Source organism: Hoplias malabaricus, chromosome 17 (assembly GCF_029633855.1).
Source record: "Hoplias malabaricus isolate fHopMal1 chromosome 17, fHopMal1.hap1, whole genome shotgun sequence".
Classification (NCBI taxonomy): Eukaryota; Metazoa; Chordata; class Actinopteri; order Characiformes; family Erythrinidae; genus Hoplias; species Hoplias malabaricus.
In genome coordinates this window covers 36,754,761-36,782,513 of record NC_089816.1, presented here as the reverse complement: position 1 = coordinate 36,782,513, position 27,753 = coordinate 36,754,761, and the positions used below count along the sequence as shown (strand labels likewise).

The 27,753-nt window shown below is 45.3% G+C and overlaps 2 protein-coding genes and 1 pseudogene across 4 annotated transcripts; 1 reads left to right on the top strand and 2 right to left on the bottom strand.

Annotated features, from left to right (window-relative positions):
* Positions 1–137: 137 nt before the first annotated feature.
* ric8a (RIC8 guanine nucleotide exchange factor A) lies at positions 138–15,622 on the bottom strand. Of its 3 annotated transcripts, XM_066648886.1 has the most exons (11): positions 15,424–15,622; positions 12,201–12,248; positions 10,777–10,794; positions 7,740–8,357; positions 6,788–6,882; positions 6,091–6,241; positions 5,623–5,718; positions 5,397–5,541; positions 5,027–5,171; positions 2,624–2,743; positions 138–2,062 (listed from the first exon to the last, which is right to left on the bottom strand). In XM_066648886.1, the coding sequence occupies exons 1-11, from the start codon at positions 15,511–15,513 to the stop codon at positions 1,921–1,923; spliced, it is 1,668 nt and encodes a 555-aa protein (XP_066504983.1). In that variant the 5' UTR covers positions 15,514–15,622; the 3' UTR covers positions 138–1,920. The 3 variants fall into 3 exon arrangements, with proteins under 3 accessions (XP_066504983.1, XP_066504984.1, XP_066504985.1); XM_066648887.1 differs by lacking the exon at positions 10,777–10,794; XM_066648888.1 differs by lacking the exons at positions 10,777–10,794; positions 12,201–12,248; positions 15,424–15,622 and adding an exon at positions 8,590–8,932.
* Positions 3,090–3,239, bottom strand: LOC136674219 (U1 spliceosomal RNA; annotated as a pseudogene).
* Positions 15,623–18,763: 3,141 nt separating the features above from the next.
* On the top strand, positions 18,764–26,949 carry zgc:113516 (uncharacterized protein LOC541449 homolog). The gene is made up of 8 exons (XM_066648740.1): positions 18,764–18,904; positions 19,526–19,782; positions 21,683–21,826; positions 23,222–23,370; positions 25,905–25,988; positions 26,063–26,223; positions 26,593–26,666; positions 26,815–26,949. Exons 1-8 carry the CDS (start codon positions 18,764–18,766, stop codon positions 26,882–26,884), a joined length of 1,080 nt encoding a protein of 359 aa, XP_066504837.1. The 3' UTR covers positions 26,885–26,949.
* The last annotated feature ends 804 nt before the right edge of the window (positions 26,950–27,753 follow it).

The following is a 27,753-nucleotide window of genomic DNA, read 5'->3' as shown; positions in this document are numbered from 1 at the left end:
TACCACAGGGTAGGGTACGTCACCCGGCAGGATACCACAGGGTAGGGTACCTCACCCGGCAGGATACGACAAGGTACAACAGGGAACAGCTCTCACTCAGTATTAAAATAAAGATTTTTTAAAATCTTTACATTCTCATATTTAAATAAAAAAGGGATCAGCACAACAATCATTTTGAAAGAACTTTACTTCAGGCTTCTTTTAAATATGTTGACACTTAAGTATGTGACCACAAATGTGTTCATTCCTACAAATTACTTGTTTTTTGGGGTTGATTGTTTTTTATTTAATTGTTTTGTGAGGAACATTTGTTATTCTCAGTGCAGCAGACTTTTTTTTATGAAAGACATTCAAAGATCACAGAAAAAAGGTGAACATGATTTAAATAACAAATGAGGAATTATTGGGAATGGACAAAGAAACTATGCCCAGAAATGATGCACACCATCTGTTCCCTCAAGAGAGAGGCTGTGTTCACATTAAAGATTTCAGACCTAAATAAACGACACATACATTCACATTGGATCTGACCCCGTCCTGGATCTCCTGCCTCCGGAACATGACCACAGTAACAGTAGTGAGAGTGGATCTGAATCTGAATCTTATCTTTTTTAAGAAATGCAGAACGTAAACTCATCACTGGTGTCACCACAGCCTGGGAAACTGTTTTAATAAAAACAAATAGGATGCATCTGTTACAGCTGCACAGCAATGGACTGTCCATTTTATAGAATATATAAAATATATAATATGGACAACGACTAAAAATAATCAGCATTCAGACTTCAGAGGTGTCTCAGTGGGTTGTGAGGCCAAGTCTATGAGCTTTACACATGAAAACAACAAGGTGCCCACAGCCTCTTTTCCACTGCAAGGCCAAACTGTTGTGAGCAGATAGTAATCGTTCCTGTAGCTTTTCCCCATGGAAAATGGGTACAAACCCAAAAAACCCTGCATTCTCAGCAGAATTAGTTGACCCTACTCAAGGCCACAGAAGTGTTCGGTGGGAGGGACTTAGTGATAAAGGGATCCACTGGCTGCTTCCATATCACCTTTGTGTCACAAGTTACAGTGTCGTTAGTTTTTTATATATTTATTTATCTTGCATTTATTTAGTTTGCTGCGTTTCAAAAGGTAGCATGCTAATCTGTTAACCCTGTGAAGTCAGGCTGAGAATTAGATACCGGACACATCACATATTTATTAAAACATGCAACAAATTTCCTGTTCATAATTTATCAACACAGCAAACAAAAAAAGAATGTGTGTAGCTGGCCTAATGGGTCGTCACCAGCCTCGATCTGTCCAGCACGCCATTAGTGTCTGTGAGACCTTGCAGTGGAAAGTAGCCCCTCAGTACAAAACAACTGCTTTGGAGCTCAGACACCTGAAACTGGAAACTGTTCTTAAACTCACAGCTGCACATCAGGGTCAGGGGCACTATTGGAGACACCTTTTACTCTGAAGCACACCTGTTACCTGTGAATCATCGTTAACATCTGGGCTTATCTCACAGCCTGAATGACCATTGATATCCCGAGCCCAGTTCCTCCCAGCACTGGATTACACAGCTGACCAGTTCACATCACCCAGACAAAAAACAACAATAACTCTAAACAATTAACCTGCCATGACTCCTCAGCAACTCTCCGGTGACATCAGAACCAAAGCACAAATGGAACTTCACCCAGACAAAACCAGCAGCACCTGGGACACTTCACAGCCAGGACAGAGGAGCTGAGAGACAGGATAAGCAGCAAGGACCTGAGGAGAGACTGACAGAACCCTAAGGAGAGAGTGAAGGATGTGTGTGTGTTGTACCCATGAACAGACTGTTGTGTTTAAGAAGTCTCTGAGTTCTGATGGTACGCTTGGGTCCCCTGTTTTGCCTGGTGATAATAACGGATACTCTGCAGGTGATCAGTCAGAGCTGTCGCCCTCCTCGTCCTCATCCTGGGGAGACGTGGTGAAGGGCTGCTGAGACAGTGTGTGTAGTTCATGTGGCTCCAGTTTCGTCATCTTGCCATCGGGCCCCAGCTTCATGGGCTGGATCACTGTGTCCCTGAGGAGAAACAGGCTCTGGAACTAAACTCTCACTTCAGGAAAATTAAAAACACAATTTTTATTTTTATCATATTTATCTGTCAATGATGACTTCATACAGGGACCAGTGGGATTCGGGGGTCTTTACTTCTTTACTTTCACACACACACACACACCCAGGAGAAACACTGGCTGTGGAAAGTTGCTAGTTCGATTCTATCAATAGGAAGGAAAACTGGAGCACGGGAAGGTAAAGGTACAGCACGGTCTCTTCCTTCAACATACACAGTGAGGGGCCTTTGAGCAAGACATCAAACCACCTACTGTCCCTGTGCACTGGGGATGACTGCCCACTGCTCTGAGTGTGAGTTCAATGCCCCTTTCTCTCACACACACACACACACACACACACACACACACACAGTGTATAAAGCCAAGGACTGGTTTAATTGGTCAGCTGCAAGGGGTGGGGACTGAGCAGCCAGCTCCAGAGAGAACAGAGAGATCAGATCAGAAGGAGACAAAGCCGTTGGATCAGAAGGGGACAGAGCGGTCAGATTAGAAGGGGACAGGGTGTTACCTGGAGAGTTTGTCGAACATATCCACAAGTTTCATGGCCTCAAACTCCTTTTGCTCCTCCGTCATTCCCTCCATGGGGTTTGGCTGCTCGTCCTCCACACGACCCGTGACGGGGTTAATACTGACCACAACAAACAACACACAAACTACACGTTACACTCCTACAACAGCTGGATCCTTTTCACCCTCCAAACAACAGCCAAACGAGGTAGTGTATCTGGTGTAAAGTGAATGAGGGTCCAGTTTTCGGGTGTACTGTGACTTTAGGGTGTATTCTGTCAGACGTAGTGTGACTGTAGGGTGTACTTTATGTGGTGTAATGTGACTATAGGTCAAGTTTATCTGGTGTAGTGTAAGTGAGAGTGTAGTTTGTCGGGGTGCAGTGTGAACAAGGTTAGGTTTAGTTTGATGGGTTTAGAATTAGAAGAATTAGTATCACTTTAAATTTGAAATCACTGAAAATTTGTCAGGGGAGAGCGTGAACTCAGTCCCCCTCTACCAAAAATGATGCAGTCGATATTCCCATATTTGGGGAATTTGCAAGGGTCAGCACAGTCTGAGTGCAATGGCTAAGAACTACCATAGTGATCATGGTGTCATCCCTGCCAGGTAAGTAGTATGATTGAGGGTGTAATGTGACAGGTGTAGTGTGAATGAGGGTGTAGTGCAAATAAGGGTGTACAAACTGGATTCCAAAAAAGTTGGGACACTAAACAAATTGTGAATAAAAACTGAATGCAATGATGTGGAGGAGGCGCCAACATCTAATATTTTATTCAGAATAGAACACAAATCACAGATCAAAAGTTTAAACTGAGAGAATGTAGCATTTTAAGGGAAAAATATGTTGTTTTCAAAATTTCATGGCGTCAACAAATGCCAAAAAAGTTGGGACAAGGCCATTTTTTAAGGCATCCCCCCTTCTTCTTACAACACTCAACAGATGTCTGGGGACAGAGGAGACCAGTTTCTCAAGTTTAGAAATAGGAATGCTCTCCCATTCATGTCTAATACAGGCCTCTAACTGTTCAATCGTCTTGGGCCTTCTTTGTGGCACCTTCCTCTTTATGATGCTCCAAATGTTCTCTACAGGTGAAAGATCTGGACTGCAGGCTGCCATTTCAGTCCCCGGATCCTTCTCCTACGTAGCCATGATGTTGTGATTGCTGCAGAATGTGGTCTGGCATTATCTTGTTGAAAAATGCAGGGTCTTCCCTGAAAGAGATGACGTCTAGATGGGAGCATATGTTGTTCTAGAACCTGAACATAGTTCTCTGCATTAATGGTGCCTTTCCAGACACGCAAGCTGCCCATGCCACAAGCACTCATGCAACCCCATACCATCAGAGATGCAGGCTTCTGAACGGAGCGTTGATAACAACTTGGGTTATCCTTGTCCTCTCTGGTCCGGATGACATGGCGTCCCAGTGTTCCATAAAGAACTTCGAATCGTGTCTCATCTGACCACAGAACAGTCTTCCATTTTGCCACACTCCATTTTAAAAGACCCCTGGCCCAGTGCAAACGTCTGAGCTTGTGGAGCTTGCTTAGAAATGGCTTGCTCTTTGCACTGTAGAGTTTCAGCTGGCGACGGCGGATGGCACGGTGGATTGTGTTCACTGACAATGCTTTCTGGAAGTATTCCTGAGCCCATTCTGTTATTTCCTTGACAATGGCGTTCCTGTTTGAGGTGCAGTGATGTTTTAAGGCCTGGAGATCACGAGCATCCAGTAGAGTTTTACAGCCTTGACCCTTACGCACAGCAATTGTTCCAGATTCTCTGAATCTTTTGATGATGTTGTGCACGGTTGATGATGATAACTTAAAAGTCTTTGCTATTTTACGCTGGGTAACACCATTCTGGGTAACACCATCTTTCTGCCCAACAATGGTGGAATTGGTGATCCTCTTACCGTCTTGGCTTCAGAGTGACACTGACACTCTGAGAAGCTCTTTTTATACCCAGTCATGTTGTCAATTGACCTAATTAGTGTTAATTGATCTTCCAGCTGTTTGTTATATGATCAATTTCCTTTTTCCAGCCACTTATTGCTACTTGTCCCAACTTTTTTGGGATTTGTTGACGCTGTGAAATTCTGAATCAAGATATTTTTCCTTTAAAATGTTACATTTACTCAGATTACATTTTGATCTGTCATCTATGTTCTATTACGAATAAAATATTGACATTTGCCATCTCCACATCATTGCATTCAGTTTTTATTCACAATTTGTTTAGTGTCCCAACTTTTTTGGAATCTGGTTTGTAGTGTGACAGGTGTAGTGCGAATGAGGGTGTAGTTTGAGAGTTGTAGTCTTAATGAGGGTGTAGTGTTAATGAGGATGTAGTTTGAGAGGTGTAGTGTTAATGAGGGTGTAGTTTGACTGGGTTAATCATTCTCACTGTGGTTTGGCTTCTCTGTATTCCTCTGTGTCACTGTCTTCATCTTCGGAGTAATGACCCGGTTCCCAGCCGCCCCGCATCAACCCCCGAGCGGCCAGCAGCCCGGCAGCGTTCCCATACCCCGTGTACTTAATGAACCTGGACACTGTCACACAGAGGAAACAAACGGAAGTACAGCTCCAGTCTAAAGCTGATATCAGGAAATGTCTGCATCATTTTCAATACACACCAGCAGTCTCTGTCCCTCTCAGCAAAGACAACAGTCTCCCCAGAAGACAGCTACGCTAACAGGCTAATCCTGAGTCAGCATTCAAACAGTTCAGGCCAGTCCACTAGAACAGGGTTTAATGGGGGGTGGGGGGCAGCTCACCGCTCTCTTTGCACAAAACGAAGAGGAACTCTGCAGCGCAAGTTTTCACGTCTGTGTCAATGTGGGTCATCAGCCGCACCAGTTTATTCCTCAGAGCACTGCCCACCTCCGGCCTGTTCCTCACATCACGAAGCGGGGGGAGCACCTGAGCACATGCAAACACACACACCTTAACGAAAATATTCACTTGATAATATCCGGTTTTAAACATGTTCCCTAGCCTCACCTTTGTCCGCAGGAACTTCCTGGTTTCTCTGTGGATGCGGGTGCTCTCTGTCAGCAGGCTGAGGGATGGCAACAGCGTTTCCTTCAGTTTATTCCCCTAAAAATAAGAGGAACAGATGAGATCAGAGAAACACTACTTTACTGCCCCTGAGATCAGAGAAACAATACTTCACTGCCCCTGAGATCAGAGGAACACTGCTTTCCTGCCCCTGAGTTCTATAAACATAAATTCATCCCATTTCAGGAAAGAAACAAATTCTGCAAAACAACACTTCACTTCACATCACAAGGTGTGAACTGAAGATAAAATTCTGATTTACTCCACACCCAGAAACACAAAGTCTCCACTCTACAGAACCACTCTAATCTCTCTGGAGTCTGTGGCTTTTAAGGGTTAAAAAACATATTCCTTTCTGGTCATGATGTGTGTGTGTGTGTGTGTGTGTGTACGTGTGTTTGTCTTACTCACCCTGTCCAGTCTCTTTTCCATAAATCCCAGCAACATGTTTACAGCGTCCATGTTGACGCCCATGTACTCGATAGAGCCCTGCTGCACTTTTGGCAAAAGCAACACGTCCAAACACGGCAACGGCAAGTTCCCTAACAAGTTCACTGTGTGACTACACACACACACACACACACACACACACACACACACACACGATAATGCCCCTGTGGCATTAAGAGAGAAACCATCTGGATTTCAGAGGGATTAAATGTGAGAATGTTATAGACTTCTTTCAGGACGTTGTTTTGCTCTGTTTCTATTCAGACGCACTGTTAAAGCATCAGGGTTTTTCAAAATAATATAATACAAATATTAAAAAACTAAAAGTGAAAATTTAGTTTCCTGCTGGGGCAGACTTTTGTTCTGATTTGTTTGAATCTCTAGTCGCCATTTGCACAAGTCTAATTTTTATAGTTCAGCACAAACTCAACGGAGGAGAAAGTATAAAGTTAAAATCCAGGACCTAAGGGAGGGGAGCGTAATAGAGGACAAACCCCACTTCCTCACAGTGGGACCCAGTTCTGTTTCCTAATGAAACATCGGTGACCTGCTTTGGCCAAACCCACAGCAGTGTTTGTGGGTGTATTAGCGCGTTTGTGTGTGCACCGGTCTGTGTGTACGTGTAAGCGTGTGCACGTGTGTGTGTATGTGTTTGTACCTGTGGAACTCCTCTGTTCTCTCCTCCCCCTCTGAAGTGCTCATTAAGCAGTGTCTCAGTATTGCCCCCAGGCGTCTGTAGGTGGCAGCTTCCTCCTGAGAGTTCAATAAAACCTGTGTTGACTACATCAGCGCCACCTCAGGTTTCAGTCAAAGTTCACGTCAGGGTTCAGTACAGATTTAAAGGTTCAGTCAGAGTTTAGTACAGGGTTCAGTACAAGACTCAGTCAGGGTTCATTACAGGGCTCATTCGGGGTTCATTACAGGGCTCAGTCAGGGTTCATTACAGGGCTCAGCCAGGGTTCATTACAGGGCTCAGCCAGGGTTCATTACAGGGCTCAGCCAGGGTTCATTACAGGGCTCAGTCATGATTCATTACAGGGCTCAGTCAGGGTTCATTCCAGGGTTCATTACAGGGCTCAGTCAGGGTTCAGTACAGGGTTCAGTACAGGGCTCAGTACAGGGCTCAGTACAGGGCTCAGTCAGAGTTCAGTACAAGACCCATTCAGGGTTCATTACAGGGCTCACTCAGGGTTGATTTGAACGATCAGTCAGGGTTCATTACAGGGCTGAGTCAGAGTTCAGTACAGGGCTCAGTCAGGGTTCAGTCAGAGTTCAGTACAGGGTTCAGTCAGAGTTCAGTACAGGGCTCAGTCAGGGTTCAGTACAGGGCTCAGTCAGGGTTCAGTACAGGGCTCAGTCAGGGTTCAGTACAGGGCTCAGTCAGGGTTCAGTACAGGGCTCAGTCAGGGTTCAGTACAGGGTTCTTTACAGGGCTCAGTCAGGGTTTAGTACAGGGCTCAGTACAGGGTTCAGGTCAAGGTTCAGTCAAAGTTCAGTATGGGGTTCAGTACAAGACCCATTCAGGGTTCATTACAGGGCTCAGTCAAGGTTCATTACAGGGCTCAGTCAGGGCTCAGTACAGGGTTCAGTCAGAGTCCCATGACCCTCACCTCGTCCACTTTGCGGCGGTTGGTGTCGAAGGTGATGTTGAAGAGGATCTTCAGAATCTCCATGGCCCTCTCTGTCTCTACCCGGCCAAGAGGTGGGGTTTGGTTGTGACCCTCGTCAACGTTCCGGGCCACTTCGTAAGTGTCCAGCCAGCGGAGGCCGAGTGTGGCGTCCAGCGCCTCGGTCAGCAGTGCAGCACCCCTGAGCTCACGGGCCAGCTGCGTCCGCAGGTCCACGCGAAGAGCCGTCAGCAGGAAGGTGAGCCGCAGATCAAAGAAGCGCACCTCATGGCTCCACTGCGGCTCGCGGCACTGCTTTAGCCTCTCTGTGACCACACGTAGTAGCTGCAGCTGTGCAGCCACCTCCTGCGCATCTGCGCTGTTAAAAACCAGGTTACACAAACACTTAAGAGCCTCCACCACGGCTTCGGCATCGGGCATCTCTGCCACTCCCACGCTTAGCGCTGCGTGCCGAGCCAGTGTCTGCATCGCGCTGCGCCCAGAGAACGGGGAAAGACTGCTGCGGTCCCGCGACAGAATCCGTACCGTCTCCAAACACGCCAGCTTACAGGACGGCTGCAGGTCACGCTCCAGAAAACCCAAAACCAGCTTCCCCAGGCGCTGAGGAATACACAACATCAGCCTGAGTCCTCGTCTTTACCACGCATCTGGCTATCTCTATGATCAGGACACAGACCACCCTCCTGAAAACCACTGAGGGTTTCCACAGACAATAAGATGGTCTCAGCTCAGCTAGAGAACTAGTGCGAGGGGTTGGTTACAGTATCATGGCCCAGAGAGAAATAGATTGAGAGAACACTATAAGAAGAGCTGTTTTGGAAGGTGAACTCACCACACTGCAGACACAGATCCAGGATCTGATCACCAAGCCTCAGGGGTTCTGCTGGCGTTCTCCTGTACAACTCTGTAAATGAATTTGTGTTCTTTCTGAGTGTTCAGTTCTGTGGCTGCAGTTCTGTTCTGAGTTAGAGTTAATTTAAGGTTAGGTCTGGTTTAGAGTTACAGAGAAGGTTAAGTTAGGGTTATTGTTAGCCACAGGACTGTAAACACCCTGTCCAATCCTTTCATTTGGACAGAACAAAATGATAGGATGATTTTTTATGATGATTTTTCCATGGCTTTTTTCTTTGGATTATTTCCAGAAACACACTGGTGTCTACAAAATCCGTCTTTGAACTCAGTGACGATTCTTGAACAAAGTTCGGGACAAAGCTCTGAACCATGCCCCAACATCACTCGCAGTGACTGAGCCTTTGGTGGAGGCTCCTTTTCCCTTCAATCCTGATGAACTCACCTGGAACTGAAACTGGAAACACAGAATCTTTCTTTGTATGTCATCAGTTAAATAAAAGTTCAAGTGATTCAAAAGAAATTACAGTTGAAATTTTACTGCAGCTTTTGTATCCTAACTTTGAATGAAAAAAGATTTGTATGTAAATGTCTCCTGCAGTCATGGAGACAAGATTGTGTGTGTGTGTGTGTGTGTGTGGGAGAGAGAGAGAGAAAGAGAGAGAGAGAGATTGTGTGTACCGTATTTTCCGCACTATAAGGCGCACCGGATTATAAGGCGCATACAATAGACGCTACAGTAGAGGCTGGGGGTTACGTTATGCATCAATTAGATGGAGCTGCGCTAAAGGGAATGTCAACAAAACAGTCAGATAGGTCAGTTCAACTTTATTAATAGATTACAACCCAGCGTAGTTTAAGGTAAAGCATGTAGTGCAATGTTAATATACCCCACATCGTGTGTGGGGGGGGGGACTTTTCCTCGATTCAATAATAATAATCCATCCATCCATTATCTGTAACCGCTTATCCAATTTAGGGTCGCGGGGGGTCCAGAGCCTACCTGGAATCACTGGGCGCAAGGCGGGAATACACCCTGGAGGGGACGCCAGTCCTTCACAGGGCTCAATAATAATAATAATAATCACAATATAGTAACACTCGAAATAGTGCAAAGCGATAACAATATATCAATAACTCAACGTTGCTCAAACGTTAAAATCACACAACACACAAAATAAACACGTAAAGCTCACTTTACTAAGTTATTCCTCATCCACGAATCCTGTTCGTTAGTGATTCGTTAATGTTAAATTCTCTTGCTGCTGCTCTATTCCCGTGTTCTTCTGCGTGACTGATCGCCTTGAGTTTAAACTCTGCGTCATATGCGTGTCTCTTAATAGGAGCCATTTTGGGGTCTTTACATAAACAAATGGAAATGAAATATATATACCGGTATATATCCAGCATGCACCGCGCGCGGAAGAAAATGAAGTAGGCGGCTGCTTACCGTAGTTGCGAGACCTGTTGTGGCTCAATATTGGTCCATATATAAGGCGCACCGGATTATAAGGCGCACTGTCGGCTTTTGAGATAATTTGAGTTTTTTAGGTGCGCCTTATAGTGCGGAAAATACGGTATATATATTTATATGTGGTTAGGTTTTGACTCTGTGGGCCACCATACTGCAGGGAAAACACGGTCATGGCACATGCTGTAAAACATTTTGTTGTAACTCTGTGAAGTGAGTAAACTGGCCTTTTTAAACCTCTGAAATTTAAACAGCCCAGAGTCCCACTGCGCTTTGTTCTCCACTCAGGACCACATCCAGACCAGGTTCCTCACTTTCACCAGATCCACAGATCTACCTTAACAACGCAGGGTATTTTCATGAAGTTTATGCCACGTCAAACATCATCCATCACAATCCAAGGTGTTGTAATTAATCTACAGCAGGATTTCTTACTGTAGGGGGTGAAGGCTGAGATGTGACACAGGTTAAGGATTATAAAAAGATACAATCTTTGTTGATTTCTTGAGACTCTAGACCTTAGGGGGAGTGGGGGGCAAGTAAATGGGGGGGAAAGTAGAGGCAATGGAGCGTTTGTTGTCTGTGTGGAAAGAATGAAGAGGCATTTCTCCATGAAAGATAGTGCCATGTTAAAACACCACAGGGTTATTGGAGGGGGCAGAAACAAACTCCAGGTTAACTCCAGCTCCGGCTCCATACCTCCATCAGCTCCAGGTTCTAGCACACAGCGAGCATCAAAGAGAGAGAAAACACACTGAGCACCACACCGAGTAAAACTCTCAGAGATGAGCCCCACGCCGGCCAATGAGAGCCAGCATGCAGCTCCTAGAACCAGGCTTTAAATCAGACTAATGTAGAGTGTTCAGTGTTTGCAGTGTTAAATTAGGCAAAAGTAGCCTATGGTGTTTAAAGTGTTAAATCAGACTGCTATGGACAGTGTACAGTGTTAAAATTTTAAATCTGACTGTAATGGACAATGTACAGTGTTAACAGTGTTACATCTGTTTGTAATGGACAGTGTGCCTGCAGTGTTTAAAGTGTTAAATCTAACTGTTATGGAGAGTGTACAGTGTTTACAGTATTCAATCTTACTGTAATGTACAGTGTGCAGTGTTTACAGTGTTAAATCTGTCTGTTATGGACAGTGTAATGTTAAATCTGACAGTAATGGACAAGGTTAAATCTGACTGTAATGAGTGTGCAGTGTTTACAGTGTTAAATCTGACTGTAATGGACAGTGTTTAGTGTTAAATCTGACTGTAATGGACAGTCTACAGTGTTAAATCTGACTGTAAAAGACAGTGTACAGTATTTACAGTGTTAAATCTGACTGTAATGGACAGTGAACAGTGTTTACAGTGTTAAATCTGAATGTAATGGACAGTGAACAGTGTTTACAGTGTTAAATCTGTAATATACAGTGTTTACATTGTTAAATCTGACTGTAATAGACAGTGTACAGTGTTAAAGTTTTAAATCTGACTGTAATGGACAGTGTACAGTGTAAAATCTGACTGTAATGGACATTGTGCAGTGTTTACAGTGTTAGATCTGACTTTAATACACAGTGTACAGTGTTTACAGTGTTAAATATGTCTGTTATGGACAGTGTACAGTGTTAAATCTCACTGTAATGGACATATTTCAGTGTTTACAGTGTTAAATCCGACTATAATGGACAGTGTACAGTGTTTACATTGTTAAATCTGACTGTAATATACAGTGTACAATGTTAACAGTGTTAAATCTGTCTGTTATGGACAGTGTACAGTGTAAAATCTGACTGTAATGGACAGTGTGCAGTGTTTACAGTGTTAAATCTGACTTTAATTGACAGTGTGCAGTGTTTACAGTGTTAAATCTGTCTGTTATGGACAGTGTACAGTGTAAAATCTGACTGTAATGGACATTGTGCAGTGTTTACAGTGTTAGATCTGACTTTAATACACAGTGTACAGTGTTTACAGTGTTAAATATGTCTGTTATGGACAGTGTACAGTGTTAAATCCAACTATAATGGACAGTGTACAGTGTTACAACTGACTGCAATATACAGTTTACAGTGTTAAATCTGACTGTAATGGACAGTGTATAGTGTAAGGTACTGTAAGAGTGTGCTGTACCTCTCTATCCTCCTGCTCCTCTGAGGGGAAGGAGAAGCACTGGCTTGTCTGCAGAAAGAAAAGAAAACGTTAACACATAGCCAACCTCATGTCTAAGACCTAGGGTTAGGGTTACGTCTAATGTATAGAGTGGGAATGGGTGAGGTCAACAGGAAACTCAGCCCAGATTCTTGTTTATATTGTACATTAAAAACAAATGGAAGACTATTCCAAAAACAGGGGCTTCTTTATTTAATCGGGGTGTTATTGCGGGGCATTAGAGGATGTTACACCTGCTGTGTTTACGGGGACGCAGTGATATATATATACATAATTTTAAAAAAAGGAACACTTTGGAGCTGCAGCGTGTGTCATATCAGTAAATTTGTAAAAAGGATGATGCAGTTCATCACCTCCCCCAGGGCTGATCAGCCATGTCTCTCACTAAGCCTTTCCCATAAGCACAGCCTCCATAATTCCCTCAGGCCAGGGGAAGATTAGCCTGATAAACTAGGCTAACCCAAAGAGATCAGGATCAACCTGAAGCCACTCAGGCACAGAGGATCCAATGAAAAAAATCTGTCTGTGTTCCTGCGTATTTATCTGGCCTCATCACGACAGCAAGGGAGGACACAGCACTGATTACACACTCACAGCATCATACACTACATCACACGCTCACATTAACATCACACGCTCACCACATCATACTCTCACATTAACATCACACGCTCACCACATTCACTCACATTAACATCACACACTCACCACATCACATGCTCACATTAACATCACACACTCACCACATCACATGCTCACATTAACATCACACGCTCACCACATCATACTCTCACATTAACATCACACGCTCACCACATCATTCACTCACATTAACATCACACACTCACCACATCACATGCTCACATTAACATCACACACTCACCACATCACATGCTCACATTAACATCACAGGCTCACCACATCACATGCTCACATTAACATCACTCACTCACCACATCACATGCTCACATTAACATCACACGCTCACCACATCATACACTCACATTAACATCACACGCTCACATTAACATCACATGCTCACATTAACATCACACACCACATCACATGCTCACATTAACATCACAGGCTCACCACATCACATGCTCACATTAACATCACTCACTCACCACATCACATGCTCACATTAACATCACACGCTCACCACATCATACACTCACATTAACATCACACGCTCACACATCACACACTCACATTAACATCACACGCTCACACATCACACACTCACATTAACATCACACGCTCACATCAACATCACACGCTCACCACATCATACACTCACATTAACATCACACGCTCACACATCACACACTCACATTAACATCACACGCTCACATCAACATCACACGCTCACCACATCATACACTCACATTAACATCACACACTCACCACATCACATGCTCACATTAACATCACACGCTCACCACATCATACACTCACATTAACATCACACGCTCACCACATCATACACTCATATTAACATCACACGCTCACATTAACATCACACGCTCACCACATTATACACTCACATTAACATCACACGCTCACCAAATCATACACTCACATTAACATCACACGCTCACCACATTATACACTCACATTAACATCACACACTCACCACATCATACACTCACATTAACATCACACGCTCACCACATCACACGCTCACATTAACATCACATGCTCACCACATTATACAATCACATTAACATCACAGGCTCACCACATCACATGCTCACATTAACATCACTCACTCACCACATCACATGCTCACATTAACATCACACGCTCACCACATCATACACTCACATTAACATCACACGCTCACATTAACATCACACGCTCACATTAACATCACATGCTCACATTAACATCACACACTCACCACATCACATGCTCACATTAACATCACAGGCTCACCACATCACATGCTCACATTAACATCACTCACTCACCACATCACATGCTCACATTAACATCACACGCTCACCACATCATACACTCACATTAACATCACACGCTCACACATCACACGCTCACATTAACATCACATGCTCACATTAACATCACACACTCACCACATCACATGCTCACATTAACATCACACGCTCACCACATCATACACTCACATTAACATCACATGCTCACCACATCATGCACTCACATTAACATCACACGTTCACACATCACACGCTCACATTAACATCACACGCTCACCACATCATACACTCACATTAACATCACACACTCACCACATCACATGCTCACATTAACATCACACGCTCACCACATCATACACTCACATTAACATCACACGCTCACATTAACATCACACGCTCACCACATCATACTCTCACATTAACATCACACGCTCACCACATCACACGCTCACATTAACATCACACGCTCACATTAACATCACACGCTCACATTAACATCACACGCTCACCACATAATCAGGATCATTGTGACATATTTATTTGTGCAAATGTGTGTTACATTTTTACACACACACACATCAGCAGTGTATGTGAAAGCGTGTGGGCTGTGATTAGTCACTCATCTCCCTCAGGCTTAGTGTAGGGCAATTCTATTCTAAAGACTTGTGCAGCCAATTTGCCTGTGTGTGTGTGTGTGTGTGTGTGTAGGGGATTAGGGTGGACAAGGTGGTAGCAGTGCGCACACACACTGCCCACAGATTCAGAGTCCAGCAGCTGCAGGTTTAACCCAGGATTCTTCCCCAAATCAGGCTCCACTGTCTTTCTAACACATCACATCATGAACCCAAGGTCAGTTCAGAGAACGTTAACACTGAGGAACAACGCAAAAAAAAATAATAATAAAAGCCATTTCAGCTCCCACAGGCCCTTCTCTAACAGTTCCCCTCCTTACCTGTCCCCCGTCACCTGTCACCTGTCCCCCGTCCCCAGGGCTGACCCGACTCTGAGCAGGCCAGATGATGCTGTGATAAACAGGTGAATATGAGTGGCTTATCAGCTCAGTACGATGCAGTGAGGTAGGACGTTCGCAGCTCTTTAAACCCCCCCACTGTGGTTGAGTAGAACCGACAGAACCAGAGACACGTTCTCCCGAACTCCTCGCCAACAGCATATAACATTATAAAGACAGAAACCCCGTCCTGAACCGCGGGGAATCCGGGTCTCACCTCTCTGTTGTATCTCTGTAGAGCGGACAGAGCCGCCTCCTGCTCGCCCGTCTCCATCTGCTCTATCACGGCCCTCAGGTCCATCTCCATCGCGGAGCTGAACTGATCCGGAAAACAACCCGAACGTAGCAGATTGTTCCGATGGAGGAGAGTAGATCGGGCCTGATCCCGCACACAGCTCGGGATTAGCGGAGGAGTGTATTCCCCGCAAGGAACTCTGGGAGTTGTAGTTCACTCACCCTAACGACTACATACAACATGGCGACCAAAACACCAACAGGACGAGCGTTAGACTCTAGAGAGAGAGAGAGAGAGAGAGAGAGAGAGAGAGACTGGCAGACAAATACACATGTAGCGAGAGAGAGAGACTGACAGACAAAGAGAGAGAGAGAGAGAGAGAGAGAGAGAGAGAGAGACTGACAAACAAATACAGAGAGAGAGAGACTGACAGACAAATACAGAGAGAGAGAGAGACTGACAAACAAATACAGAGAGAGAGAGAGACTGACAGACAAATACAGAGAGAGAGAGAGACTGACAGACAAATACAGAGAGAGAGAGAGACTGACAGACAAATACAGAGAGAGAGAGAGCCTGACAAACAAATACAGAGAGAGAGAGAGACTGACAGACAAATACAGAGAGAGAGAGAGCCTGACAAACAAATACAGAGAGAGAGAGAGACTGACAGACAAATACAGAGAGAGAGAGAGCCTGACAAACAAATACAGAGAGAGAGAGAGCCTGACAAACAAATACAGAGAGAGAGAGAGCCTGACAAACAAATACAGAGAGAGAGAGAGCCTGACAAACAAATACAGAGAGAGAGAGAGCCTGACAAACAAATACAGAGAGAGAGAGACTGACAAACAAATACAGAGAGAGAGAGAGAGACTGACAGACAAATACAGAGAGAGAGAGAGCCTGACAAACAAATACAGAGAGAGAGAGAGACTGACAGACAAATACAGAGAGAGAGAGAGAGACTGACAAACAAATACAGAGAGAGAGAGAGAGACTGACAAACAAATACAGAGAGAGAGAGAGAGACTGACAAACAAATACAGAGAGAGAGAGAGACTGACAAACAAATACAGAGAGAGAGAGAGAGACTGACAAACAAATACAGAGAGAGAGAGAGAGACTGACAAACAAATACAGAGAGAGAGAGAGAGACTGACAAACAAATACAGAGAGAGAGAGAGACTGACAAATACACAGAGAGAGAGAGACTGACAAACAAATACAGAGAGAGAGAGACTGACAGACAAATACAGAGAGAGAGAGAGAGAGACTGACAAATACACACAGAGAGAGAGAGAGACTGACAAATACACAGAGAGAGAGAGAGACTGACAGACAAATACAGAGAGAGAGAGACTGACAAACAAATACAGAGAGAGAGAGAGAGACTGACAGACAAATACAGAGAGAGAGAGAGAGAGACTGACAAATACACAGAGAGAGAGAGACTGACAAATACACAGAGAGAGAGAGAGACTGACAGAAAAATACAGAGAGAGAGACTGACAGACAAATACAAAAAAATGACACACAGAAAGAGGGAGATAACTCTATATATAGCTTATTTAAGCTATAAATTACTAATGCAAATATAATTCTTGCTAAATTATTGTAAGTATTATTACTTTTTGTACTTACTACTTGCATTTCTGAACGAATGAAGCATTCATTTTCTCACACACACATTTTTACCCTGTTGGCACTTATCCAGTTCGGGGTCACAGTGGGTCCCTACCCAGGATCACTGAGTGCAAGGCAGGAACACACACTGGAGGGGGCACCAGTCCTTCACAGGGCGGCACACAAACTCACACATTCACTCACACCTTCGGACACTTTTGAGTCTCCAATCCACCTACCAACATGTGTTTTTGGTGCGTGGGAGGAACTCCATATGGACATAGTGCGGTGTATCTGTGCTCTGTTAGTTATGTACCTCCAGATAATCATAGTCACAAATATGTGTGCCCCTAGTAGTTGATCCTGCTTTTGTGGAACTATGGGTAATGTATATTTTGTAAATTGATTTTTTTTTTCAGGTAAGAAAAGTACACTTTATCAGAACTAAGAGAATGGTGGCTGTACTCATGAGGATATCTCATGATTTGGCCAGATTCTCAGGAAATTAAGCAGCTGTGACTCATTTCAGACCAGAACCGCAGTGCTAAAAGACCAGTAAAGATCTTTGGGCACATGGATGTCCAGGAACCTGAAGATGGAGACACTTCTACTTGGCTCTCTTTGCTTTGTTTTATGTTCAGAGCGAGACTGGCTGAGACACTAGACTTCATCTCTGTGCCCCAACTCTACCCTGCAGGACAGGAGTCCCACCACGGTGGTGTCATCTGCAACCTGGAGTATGGAACTCCACCAATGTTTGGGAATGCAGTCATGAGTGATGAGGAAGCAGACGCCTCAACACTGCTCCCTAGTGATATAGCAGGGATAAAGGTAAAGAGGAAAGGAGGTTGCCTAATTGTACAGACTGTAGTGTGTGAGGAAGGAGGTCCAAAATTCAGAGGTTGCAGGGGATGGGACTGACACTGACATCACTGAGCTCTGTGTCCGGTTTAGAGGATATTACAGTGATGAACGCAGAACTGAAATCAGTGAACCACAGCCCTGTCATATCCCTGTGGGTGAGGGCAGAGTGCAGTGTCTGCAGAAACTGTGCATATCTCTATATCCATGAAAACCATGGGCGTGATCTTTGTTTAATATGAGATCTGACCAAACCTAATGAGAATCCACCTCGGTTTTTGTGATTCAGATATTCAGAAATGTACTGAAACTGAACCTGACTGCTGCGTTCATGTTGATTTGAATTTATTTTTAATTTAAAACGTCGCTGCTCAGATATTCAGATTTAAATGGTTTTATTGATGAAACATTAGTGCTGTAACATACAACAGAACACTGTTTTATTTGGGTGTCCTGTGATAGTAGTTTCCGTGATGTTGAAATTTTAACACGATTAATATATAACATAGCCATGTTTATGTAAGACGGTGTCTGATAATGACTTTCTGCCACATTTCAGTTCTATACACTACTCATACATTTCTCATATGTATTAACCTGATCTTCTGAACTTCAGAGTTAATGTATAAGCCCTGGACACGGGGCAGCGATGAAGATGTCCAGACGGACGTTGCACTTTGATAAGACCCCTGTCTGAGGTCACAGACATCTATGGGCTCACCTAATGCTCTCACAAAATTATTTTTACCAGCCAGCTCTGTTCTGCTCTTTCTACTGTACTCACGGTGAGAAGCCAAACTGAATCTGATTAGTCTTGAACTTGTCAAACAGAGAAATGGAGCCCAGATCAAATAAGCACCAGGAGAAATTACTGCACATAGACGTGTGTCTGGACGAGTGTGCACCTCACACTGGGATTACAGAGCTCTTTAAAATTTTGAGGCCACACTGGAAAGCAGAGGAGATTCAAACAAAGGCAAGTCACCACCCAACAACCGCTGATCTAAAGCTATACTTATGCTAAGTGTTTAGAGTTTGCCTGTGCTTCCTCAGTCTGCTTTGAGTGAAAAACAGCTGTTACAGTAAACCAGAAATGATCGCAATGATCTGTGACTGCAGCGTTATTCTGAGTTTAAGGGATGGTTTAGTTTTACCCTCATGGTGTGTGTGTGTGTGTGTGTGTGTGTGTGAGTGACAGTTTCATACTGAATACCTACTCAGTGAAATGTATGAGGCTGAGTTTTATATCTTCTCTCTTAGAGAACACACTCTCGTGTTGCTTTGAAGACTGAGGCTGAATGCAGCAGAGTAAACCTCTGCCCTTTACTCAAATGCTGAGTGAGATTGAACGTGTGAATGCAGAACCACCTTCTCCTCCACATTCACTCTCTAATCGAATGTGTTGTGTGGTGGTGTGTGGTTGTTGTGTGGATGTAGTGGTGTGTTCTGTGTTATTGTCATTATTTCATTCATTGATTCACCTTTGTAAGTTCTTCACCCTTGTCCCTCCCAAAGTCACTGGACACAAAGCAGGGGCTGACCCTGGGCCCAGTGTCAGTCCACCTCTGCCTGTAGTTATTGTTTTTGTTGTAAACAGGTGTTTACAGAGGGCATCACTAATCAGCTGCTGTGCTGCTCCGTGGGCCAGGAGCCAGGCCTGGTGCTGGTCAGGGTGTATGGTCGGAAAACAGAGCTGTTTGTTGACCGGAAGAGGGAGATGGAGATGTTTGGGCTGCTTCATGCGCACGGCTGTGGCCCTCAGCTCTACTGCACTTTTCAGAACGGAATCTGCTACGAGTTCCTAAAGGGAATGGCCCTGGAGGATCCCCTGCTCTCGCAGCCCACTGTGTACAGGTACAGGGCAAACATTTATTTATATATCATTGCCTAGATTTACTCTATTTATCACTGTATTTTAACACATCACGATTACAGAGACAGTTCCAATGAAGTGTGTGTAATACAGAGCTGCTGCATGTCCTGAGTCCAGCAGAAGGAGCACGCCTCCACTGTTAATGATCTGTCAGATGTCGGGAAGGTGGTTATTGTGTAAACAGGTGATGAGGTGAAGGTCTGAAATGCGGGATGTGGTGATCTGGCCTGAGGATCAGAGTGTGCTAGGAGCTCCATAGTCATCTCCTCACATGTTTGTTTATTGTTCATTTTTACTCCTAATAGAATCAGCATATCATCAATGTTACATAGTGAACATTGTCCACTGGAAACACCTCTTTCCAAAGTTCACTTCATGTATTCATCTGTCCACACACAGGCTGTAGACACACAGTCTCCATAAAAACCACTGACTGGTGGTATGAGAGGAGCTCTAGTCTAAAAAGACCAGGTTCAATGGCAAAAGTCTGTCTGAGGACTCAAGTCCCACTGTCCAAATTGTCCCACTCTCTAAGCTCTATCTGAACAGAGCCCAGTTAGAGCTGTGGAAAGAGATCATTCGCCCTGATGTTAAAAAATTGAAGCCTTTCAATTTTTCATTTGAACTCTTTCTGTGAAACAAACCGTAGCTGCTGAGTGACCATCGCTCACTTCAACACTGAACGGAAACATGACCGGACTTGACCGGTCTCATATAGAAAGAAACAGATTTCCAATGTGACTCATGTGTCTCAGCCCCCCACAGTCTCAACTCAACTCTAGGTGTGAAGGGTGTAGTGTGTGCAGATGAGATGGAATGGACAGGGCAGTCTCCACAGCTTCAGGAAGGATTTGACCCATGTTTCTGCATTGGGTTCTCACTGTGATTCAGAACCATCCAATCAGGCTGACCCCCCCCTGTTCTCCATCTGCTCATCCTCCCTGTGCCTGTCCTCCCTCTGCTCATCCTCCCTGTGCCTGTCCTCCCACTGCCCGTCCTCCCTGTGCCTGTCCTCCCTCTGCTCGTCCTCCCTGTGCCTGTCCTCCCACTGCTCATCCTCCCTGTGCCTGTCCTCCCTCTGCTCGTCCTCCTTGTGCTCGTCCTCCCTCTGCCTGCCCTCCCTCTGCTCATCCACACTTTGCCCATCCTTCCTCTATTCATCTTCCTTCTGCTCGTCCTCCCTCTGCTTCTCCCCTCTTTGCTTGTCCTCCCTCTGCTCGTTCTCCCTGTGCCTGTCCTCCCTGTTCCTGTCCTCCCTGTGCCTGTCCTCCCTCTGCTCGTCCTCCCTGTGCCTGTCCTCCCTCTGCTCGTCATCCCTCTGCCTGTCCTCCTTCTACTCGTCCTCCCTGTGCCTGTCCTCCATCTGCTCGTCCTCCCTGTGCCTGTCCTCCATCTGCTCGTCCTCCCTGTGCCTGTCCTCCCACTGCCCGTCCTCCCTCTGCCTGTCCTCCATCTGCTCGTCCTCCCTGCACCTGTCCTCCCTCTGCTCATCCTCTCTGTGCTTGTCCTCCCTCTGCTCGTCCTCCCTGTGCCTGTTCTCCCTCTGTTCGTCCTCCCTCTGCCTGTCCTCCATCTGCTCATCCTCTCTGTGCCTGTTCTCCCTCTGCTCGTCCTCCCTGTGCCTGTTCTCCCTCTGTTCGTCCTCCCTCTGCCTGTCCTCCATCTGCTCATCCTCCCTGTGCTTGTCCTCCCTCTGCTCGTCCTCCCTGTGCCTGTCCTGCCTCTGCTCGTCCTCCCTGTGCCTGTCCTCCCTCTGCTCATCCTCCCTCTGTGACTTCAGGGGATAGACTGTCAGTTTCAGAGAGGTGGTATACAGTGTGTAACAGGTGCATTGTGGGAAGAGGTAAATCGCTGTAAGGTGAACCATGTGTTGGTCAACAGGTTAATCGCTGGAGAAATGGGGAAACTCCACTCCATAAAGGTAGAGTCCAGCTCCGCTCCTGCCCCAATTCTGTGGTCCAAACTGTCCAACTACCTCCAGCTCCTGCAGAGCATGACCCAGAACCATGCCCCACTGCAGCACAGGTATGACACAGAGGTTTTGCAGAACCATCCACGACAAAATACCTATCCCTCTGCTGAAAGTCTCACCCTCTGCTGCTACTCTCTACTCCATAAACTTCAGAACTCTGCTGCTCGTCTCCTCACCCACACCCGGTCCCACCACCACATCAGCCCAGTTCTCCAAAATCTCAATTGGTTCCTGGTTAAATATTGTATTCAGTTAAAAATCCTACTGCTCACCTACAAGGCTGTCAATTATCTTGCAGATTCTAATTTATCTGACCTTCTTCTATCCTACACACCTAAGCAGATTCTCAGATCTTCCTCAGATGGTTTACTCACCATTCCCCCTTGTAACTTGCGCAGTCTTAGAGACAGAGCTTTCTCCACACCTGCTCCATGACTCTAGAACTCCCTCCCTCCAGAAACACATCTGTTTTCTGTTGTTTTAACCTCTCTGTTTCCTAAAGCCTATGCTACTGTGCTATTACTCCATCTGATTCTCTGCTTGATCTCCCTCTGATTCACTGTCCGATCTCCATCTGGTTCACTGTCTGATTTCCTTCAGATTAATGTCCGATCTCCATCTGGTTCACTGTCCAATCTCCCTCTGGTTAATGTCCAATCTCCATCTGATTCACTGTCTGATCTCCCTCTGATTTACTCTCGATCTCCCTCTGATTTACTCTGTCACATTGAACACTCTCTCTGCCTGTTAGGATGATCTTAACACTAAGATGTTTTTGGGAAACATAGCCCTGATTTGCAATCAGATAATCATTCTTTAGTCTGATGTATTATGATCTGTAGTTTGATGTAGTCTGGTGCTGTCTGATATAGGGTCTGTCTCAAAATCTTGTGAGCTGCCTAATTAGAGAAGTATTGCGTCACATATTGTTCCCACCCACCCAACTCAACCAGTGTTTTTTTTTTTTTTTTTTTACCTCAGTGTCTCAGCACCGTACAGTTTAGTCTGTACATTTTTGATCACAATTTTAATTATTTTTGCTCTGGAAGAAGAGAAAAATAAATGGAAGTTTTTCTTGCGTTGCATCATGGGATTGCTTCTGTGGCTAAGGAATGGTTCAATGCTTCCTTACAATTCAGCCAGAATGCACTGGCATGCATCAGTGTTTTCTGATGTGTAGTCTGGTGTAGTCAGCTCAGTCTTCTGAAGCCATGTGTACACTACCTATTCCTCAGACTGTCCAATTAGAGCCAGCACCAACTGAGCCCAACTGGAAATCATGTAAAAAGTTGTACAGTACAACTGTGGCTTAACCCTAACACTTTTAAACCTTGAATTTCCCCCGGGGATCAATAAAGTCTATCTATCTATCTATCTATCTATCTATCTATCTATCTATCTATCTTTATTGAGAGTTTATTACTTTTCCTAATGGGAGTTGTTCTAAGGTCCGGTTCTCCGTTGAACGTTCCTGGGATGGATGTCCTGCTGAAGGAGTTGAAGGATCTGAGGACACACCTGATGAATCTGGAGTCTCCTACTGTCCTCTGCCACAATGACCTCCTGACCAAGAACATCCTCTATGACTCTGCCACAGGTAAGCACAACAGACCGGCCCTTTAGAAACACCGTTCCCTTATAGAGCACAACAGACTGGCCCTTTAGAAACACCGTTCCCTTATAGAGCACAACAGACCGGCCCTTTAGAAACACCGTTCCCTTATAGAGCACAACAGACCGGCCCTTTAGGAACACCGTTCCCTTATAGAGCACAACAGACTGGCCCTTTAGGAACACCATTCCCTTATAGAGCAGGACAGACCGGCCCTTTAGGAACACCGTTCCCTTATAGAGCACAACAGACTGGCCCTTTAGGAACACCATTCCCTTATAGAGCAGGACAGACCGGCCCTTTAGGAACACCATTCCCTTATAGAGCAGGACAGACCGGCCCTTTAGGAACACCGTTCCCTTATAGAGCACAACAGACCGGCCCTTTAGAAACACCATTCCCTTATAGAGCACAACAGACCGGCCCTTTAGAAACACCATTCCCTTATAGAGCAGGACAGACCGGCCCTTTAGAAACACCATTCCCTTATAGAGCAAAACAGACCGGCCCTTTAGAAACACCATTCCCTTATAGAGCAGGAAAGACTGGCCCTTTAGGAACACTGTTCCCTTATAGAACACAACAGACCGGCCCTTTAGAAACACCATTCCCTTATAGAGCAGGAAAGACCGGCCCTTTAGGAACACTGTTCCCTTATAGAACACAACAGACCGGCCCTTTAGAAACACCATTCCCTTATAGAGCAGGACAGACCGGCCCTTTAGGAACACTGTTCCCTTATAGAGCACAACAGACCGGCCCTTTAGAAACACCGTTCCCTTATAGAGCACAACAGACCGGCCCTTTAGAAACACCATTCCCTTATAGAGCAAAACAGACCGGCCCTTTAGAAACACCATTCCCTTATAGAGCAGGACAGACCGGCCCTTTAGGAACACTGTTCCCTTATAGAGCACAACAGACCGGCCCTTTAGAAACACCATTCCCTTATAGAGCACAACAGACCGGCCCTTTAGAAACACCGTTCCCTTATAGAGCACAACAGACCGGCCCTTTAGAAACACCATTCCCTTATAGAGCAAAACAGACCGGCCCTTTAGAAACACCGTTCCCTTATAGAGCAGGAAAGACCGGCCCTTTATAAACACCATTCCCTTATAGAGCAGGACAGACCGGCCCTTTAGGAACACTGTTCCCTTATAGAGCACAACAGAGCGACCCTTTAGAAACACCATTCCCTTATAGAGCACAACAGACCGGCCCTTTAGAAACACCATTCCCTTATAGAGCACAACAGACCGGCCCTTTAGAAACACCATTCCCTTATAGAGCAAAACAGACCGGCCCTTTAGAAACACCGTTCCCTTATAGAGCAGGAAAGACCGGCCCTTTATAAACACCATTCCCTTATAGAGCAGGACAGACCGGCCCTTTAGGAACACTGTTCCCTTATAGAGCACAACAGAGCGACCCTTTAGAAACACCATTCCCTTATAGAGCACGACAGACCGACCCTTTAGAAACACCACTCCCTTATAGAGCACAACAGACCGGCCCTTTAGGAACACCATTCCCTTATAGAGCAGGACAGACCAGCCCTTTAGAAACACCATTCCCTTATAGAGCAGGACAGACCGGCTCTTTAGAAACACCATTCCCTTATAGAGCAGGAAAGACCGGCCCTTTAGGAACACTGTTCCCTTATAGAGCACAACAGAGCGACCCTTTAGAAACACCATTCCCTTATAGAGCACGACAGACCGACCCTTTAGAAACACCACTCCCTTATAGAGCACAACAGACCGGCCCTTTAGGAACACCATTCCCTTATAGAGCAGGACAGACCAGCCCTTTAGAAACACCATTCCCTTATAGAGCAGGACAGACCGGCCCTTTAGAAACACCATTCCCTTATAGAGCAGGAAAGACCGGCCCTTTAGGAACACTGTTCCCTTATAGAGCACAACAGAGCGACCCTTTAGAAACACCATTCCCTTATAGAGCACAACAGAGCGACCCTTTAGAAACACCATTCCCTTATAGAGCACGACAGACCGACCCTTTAGAAACACCATTCCCTTATAGAGCAGGAAAGACCGGCCCTTTAGAAACACCATTCCCTTATAGAGCAGGACAGACCAGCCCTTTAGAAACACCATTCCCTTATAGAGCAGGACAGACCGGCCCTTTAGGAACATTGTTCTGTAACTGCCTCTGTAGAACACCAGAAAAAAGGAAAAACACACAAGACCTGAAAAATTGTGTGAAATAAAGACTGCTACAAAACCCACACGTTTTACATTCATCTTTATAAGATACAGAGAGGACTCAAGTAAACCCCAGGGAACTGGAAAAGAGACAGAATGAGGGAGTGTTTTTATCCAACATGAGACAGAACACGCAGAGAGAGGGCAGTCCTGCAACTCTTACACAACAGAGACTGGAGATAAATCTTCATAAATTTGTTATTAATAATGTGTTCAGTTATTACACTGTTATTTAACAGTGACTGTAGTGAATCAGGACTAAACCCTGGTGTTTCATGTGCTCTGTTTCAGACACTGTGAAATTCATTGACTACGAATATGCAGATTTTAATTACCAGGCTTATGACATCGGAAATCATTTCAACGAGTATGCAGGTAACACCGCTCTCTCTCCCTGTCAACGGTCAGCGGGGAGCAACTCTAACCAGTCTTTCTGGGATTTATTTTAGGGGTGAATAATGTAGACTACAGTCTGTACCCCAGTGAGGAGCTGCAGTGGGACTGGCTGACCGAGTACCTGCACAGTCTGCGCAGCTGCAGTGGATTGGATGCTGCAGTGACCGACCGAGACGTGCAGGAGCTCTACGTTAAAGTCTGCAAGTTCTCTCTGGTGAGGGTTTCTCATTGCACTTCACCATACTCCCCACTTACTGCACAAAAACACTCCGCCCTCACTGCACCACACTCACTGCCTCAAAACATGCCTCACACACTCTCCTCACTGCCCCACATGCCCCACTGCCTCAAAACATGCCTCACACACTCTCCTCACTGCCCCACACACCCCACTGCCTTAAAACATGCCTCACTGCCTCACACTCTCCCCTCACTCCCTCACCACCCCCACAACACACACACACACGGCCTCACACACTTGACCACCACTGGAGTGATGGACTTCCTCTAAACTGTAACAAGTCTGAGGACATGTGCAGAATGCTTGCATCCTGACATTTCTTCTGTGACGGTGTGTTTTCAGGCCTCTCATTTCTGCTGGGGGCTCTGGGCTCTGATCCAGACCCAGTTTTCCACCATCAACTTTGATTTCCCACGGTGAGCCGCTGTCTCCTTCTCCATGCAGACAGACACCAGGAGGACGGTCAGACGTGGACGCGGTCCCTTTCATATTGATCTATTTTCATATAGAAATGTTGACAAATTGAAGCTAGCTGAACTAGCAGTGTTCTCTTCTCCTCTGCAGGTACGCTGCTGCCCGCTTTAGTTTCTACTTTCTGAAGAAAGAAGAGTATTTTGGAATGACCCTTTCATGACGCAGGGTTAGTTACAGACAGCCAGCAGGAGGCACTATACTGGAGCCTGTGTCAGAGAATACTATTAAAGTTATATATAAGGAATATATAAACGCTGATATTTACCCAGCCCTTTCACTCTGTAGAGAGTAATTGTGCTTTTCCACTGCATGGGATTGGCTCAGCTCGACTTGCTTTTAGCTGGTCACTTTTTCACTCCCACGGCTCCCCAACAACGGCAGCAGTAAAGTCAGACCATTTTTTGTTGTGTATTACTGTGCTGTTGTTGTCGTTGTTTGGACTGAACATGGCCCACCCCCAGTTCACACAGAGCAGTTTTCCTTGTCAAACTCTATGCTTTCTCTGGAGATTTCCGTTGTACACAGACGCAAGGAGCGTTTGAACCTCTTAAAAACCCCTCGGGAGAATGTTACGAGCTGCTGGAGCTCTGTGTTTCCTGGTGATTGACAGATCTCTGGCCAATCAGAGCTCTGCAGGGTTTACACCTCGCATTTAGTACCTACTCAGCTCTGTCAAAACCGTAATAGAACAGCGACTAAAAAAGAACCCAGTTCCAGGAGCAGGACCAGATTTGGCAGGTTAAAAAGCAAAAGAGCCCATGCAGTGGAAAAGCATCATAATTGTACCCAAGACTGCTTTTTTAGTGAGGGCAGCCAATCAAAACAGAGTTCATTTACATAGACCTTAAAGGCACAGTACAACCGCAACCCCTGCTTGTTCCATTATAGGTTCGAAAATGGAATAAAAGTTAAAAACATTTAATTATTCTTATTGAGGTGACTGTCTGTGAGGAGTGTGGTGTGTTCTCCCTGTGTCTGCGTGGGTTTCCTCCAGGTGACTGTCTGTGAGGAGTGTGGTGTGTTCTCTCT

Bases quoted from the DNA above. Each gene is read 5' to 3' on its own strand.
- zgc:113516 (XM_066648740.1), top strand. From the start codon at position 18,764: ATGGAGCCCAGATCAAATAAGCACCAGGAGAAATTACTGCACATAGAC. The intron at 19,783-21,682 runs GTACAGGGCAAA...GTTGGTCAACAG, and splicing joins TCGCAGCCCACTGTGTACAG to GTTAATCGCTGGAGAAATGG. The intron at 26,667-26,814 runs GTGAGCCGCTGT...TCTCCTCTGCAG, and splicing joins ATCAACTTTGATTTCCCACG to GTACGCTGCTGCCCGCTTTA.
- ric8a (XM_066648886.1), bottom strand. From the start codon at position 15,513: ATGGAGATGGACCTGAGGGCCGTGATAGAGCAGATGGAGACGGGCGAG. The intron at 5,542-5,622 runs GTGAGGCTAGGG...GCATGTGCTCAG, and splicing joins GGAAGTTCCTGCGGACAAAG to GTGCTCCCCCCGCTTCGTGA. The intron at 2,744-5,026 runs GTGAGAATGATT...TGTTGTGGTCAG, and splicing joins TACAGAGAAGCCAAACCACA to TATTAACCCCGTCACGGGTC.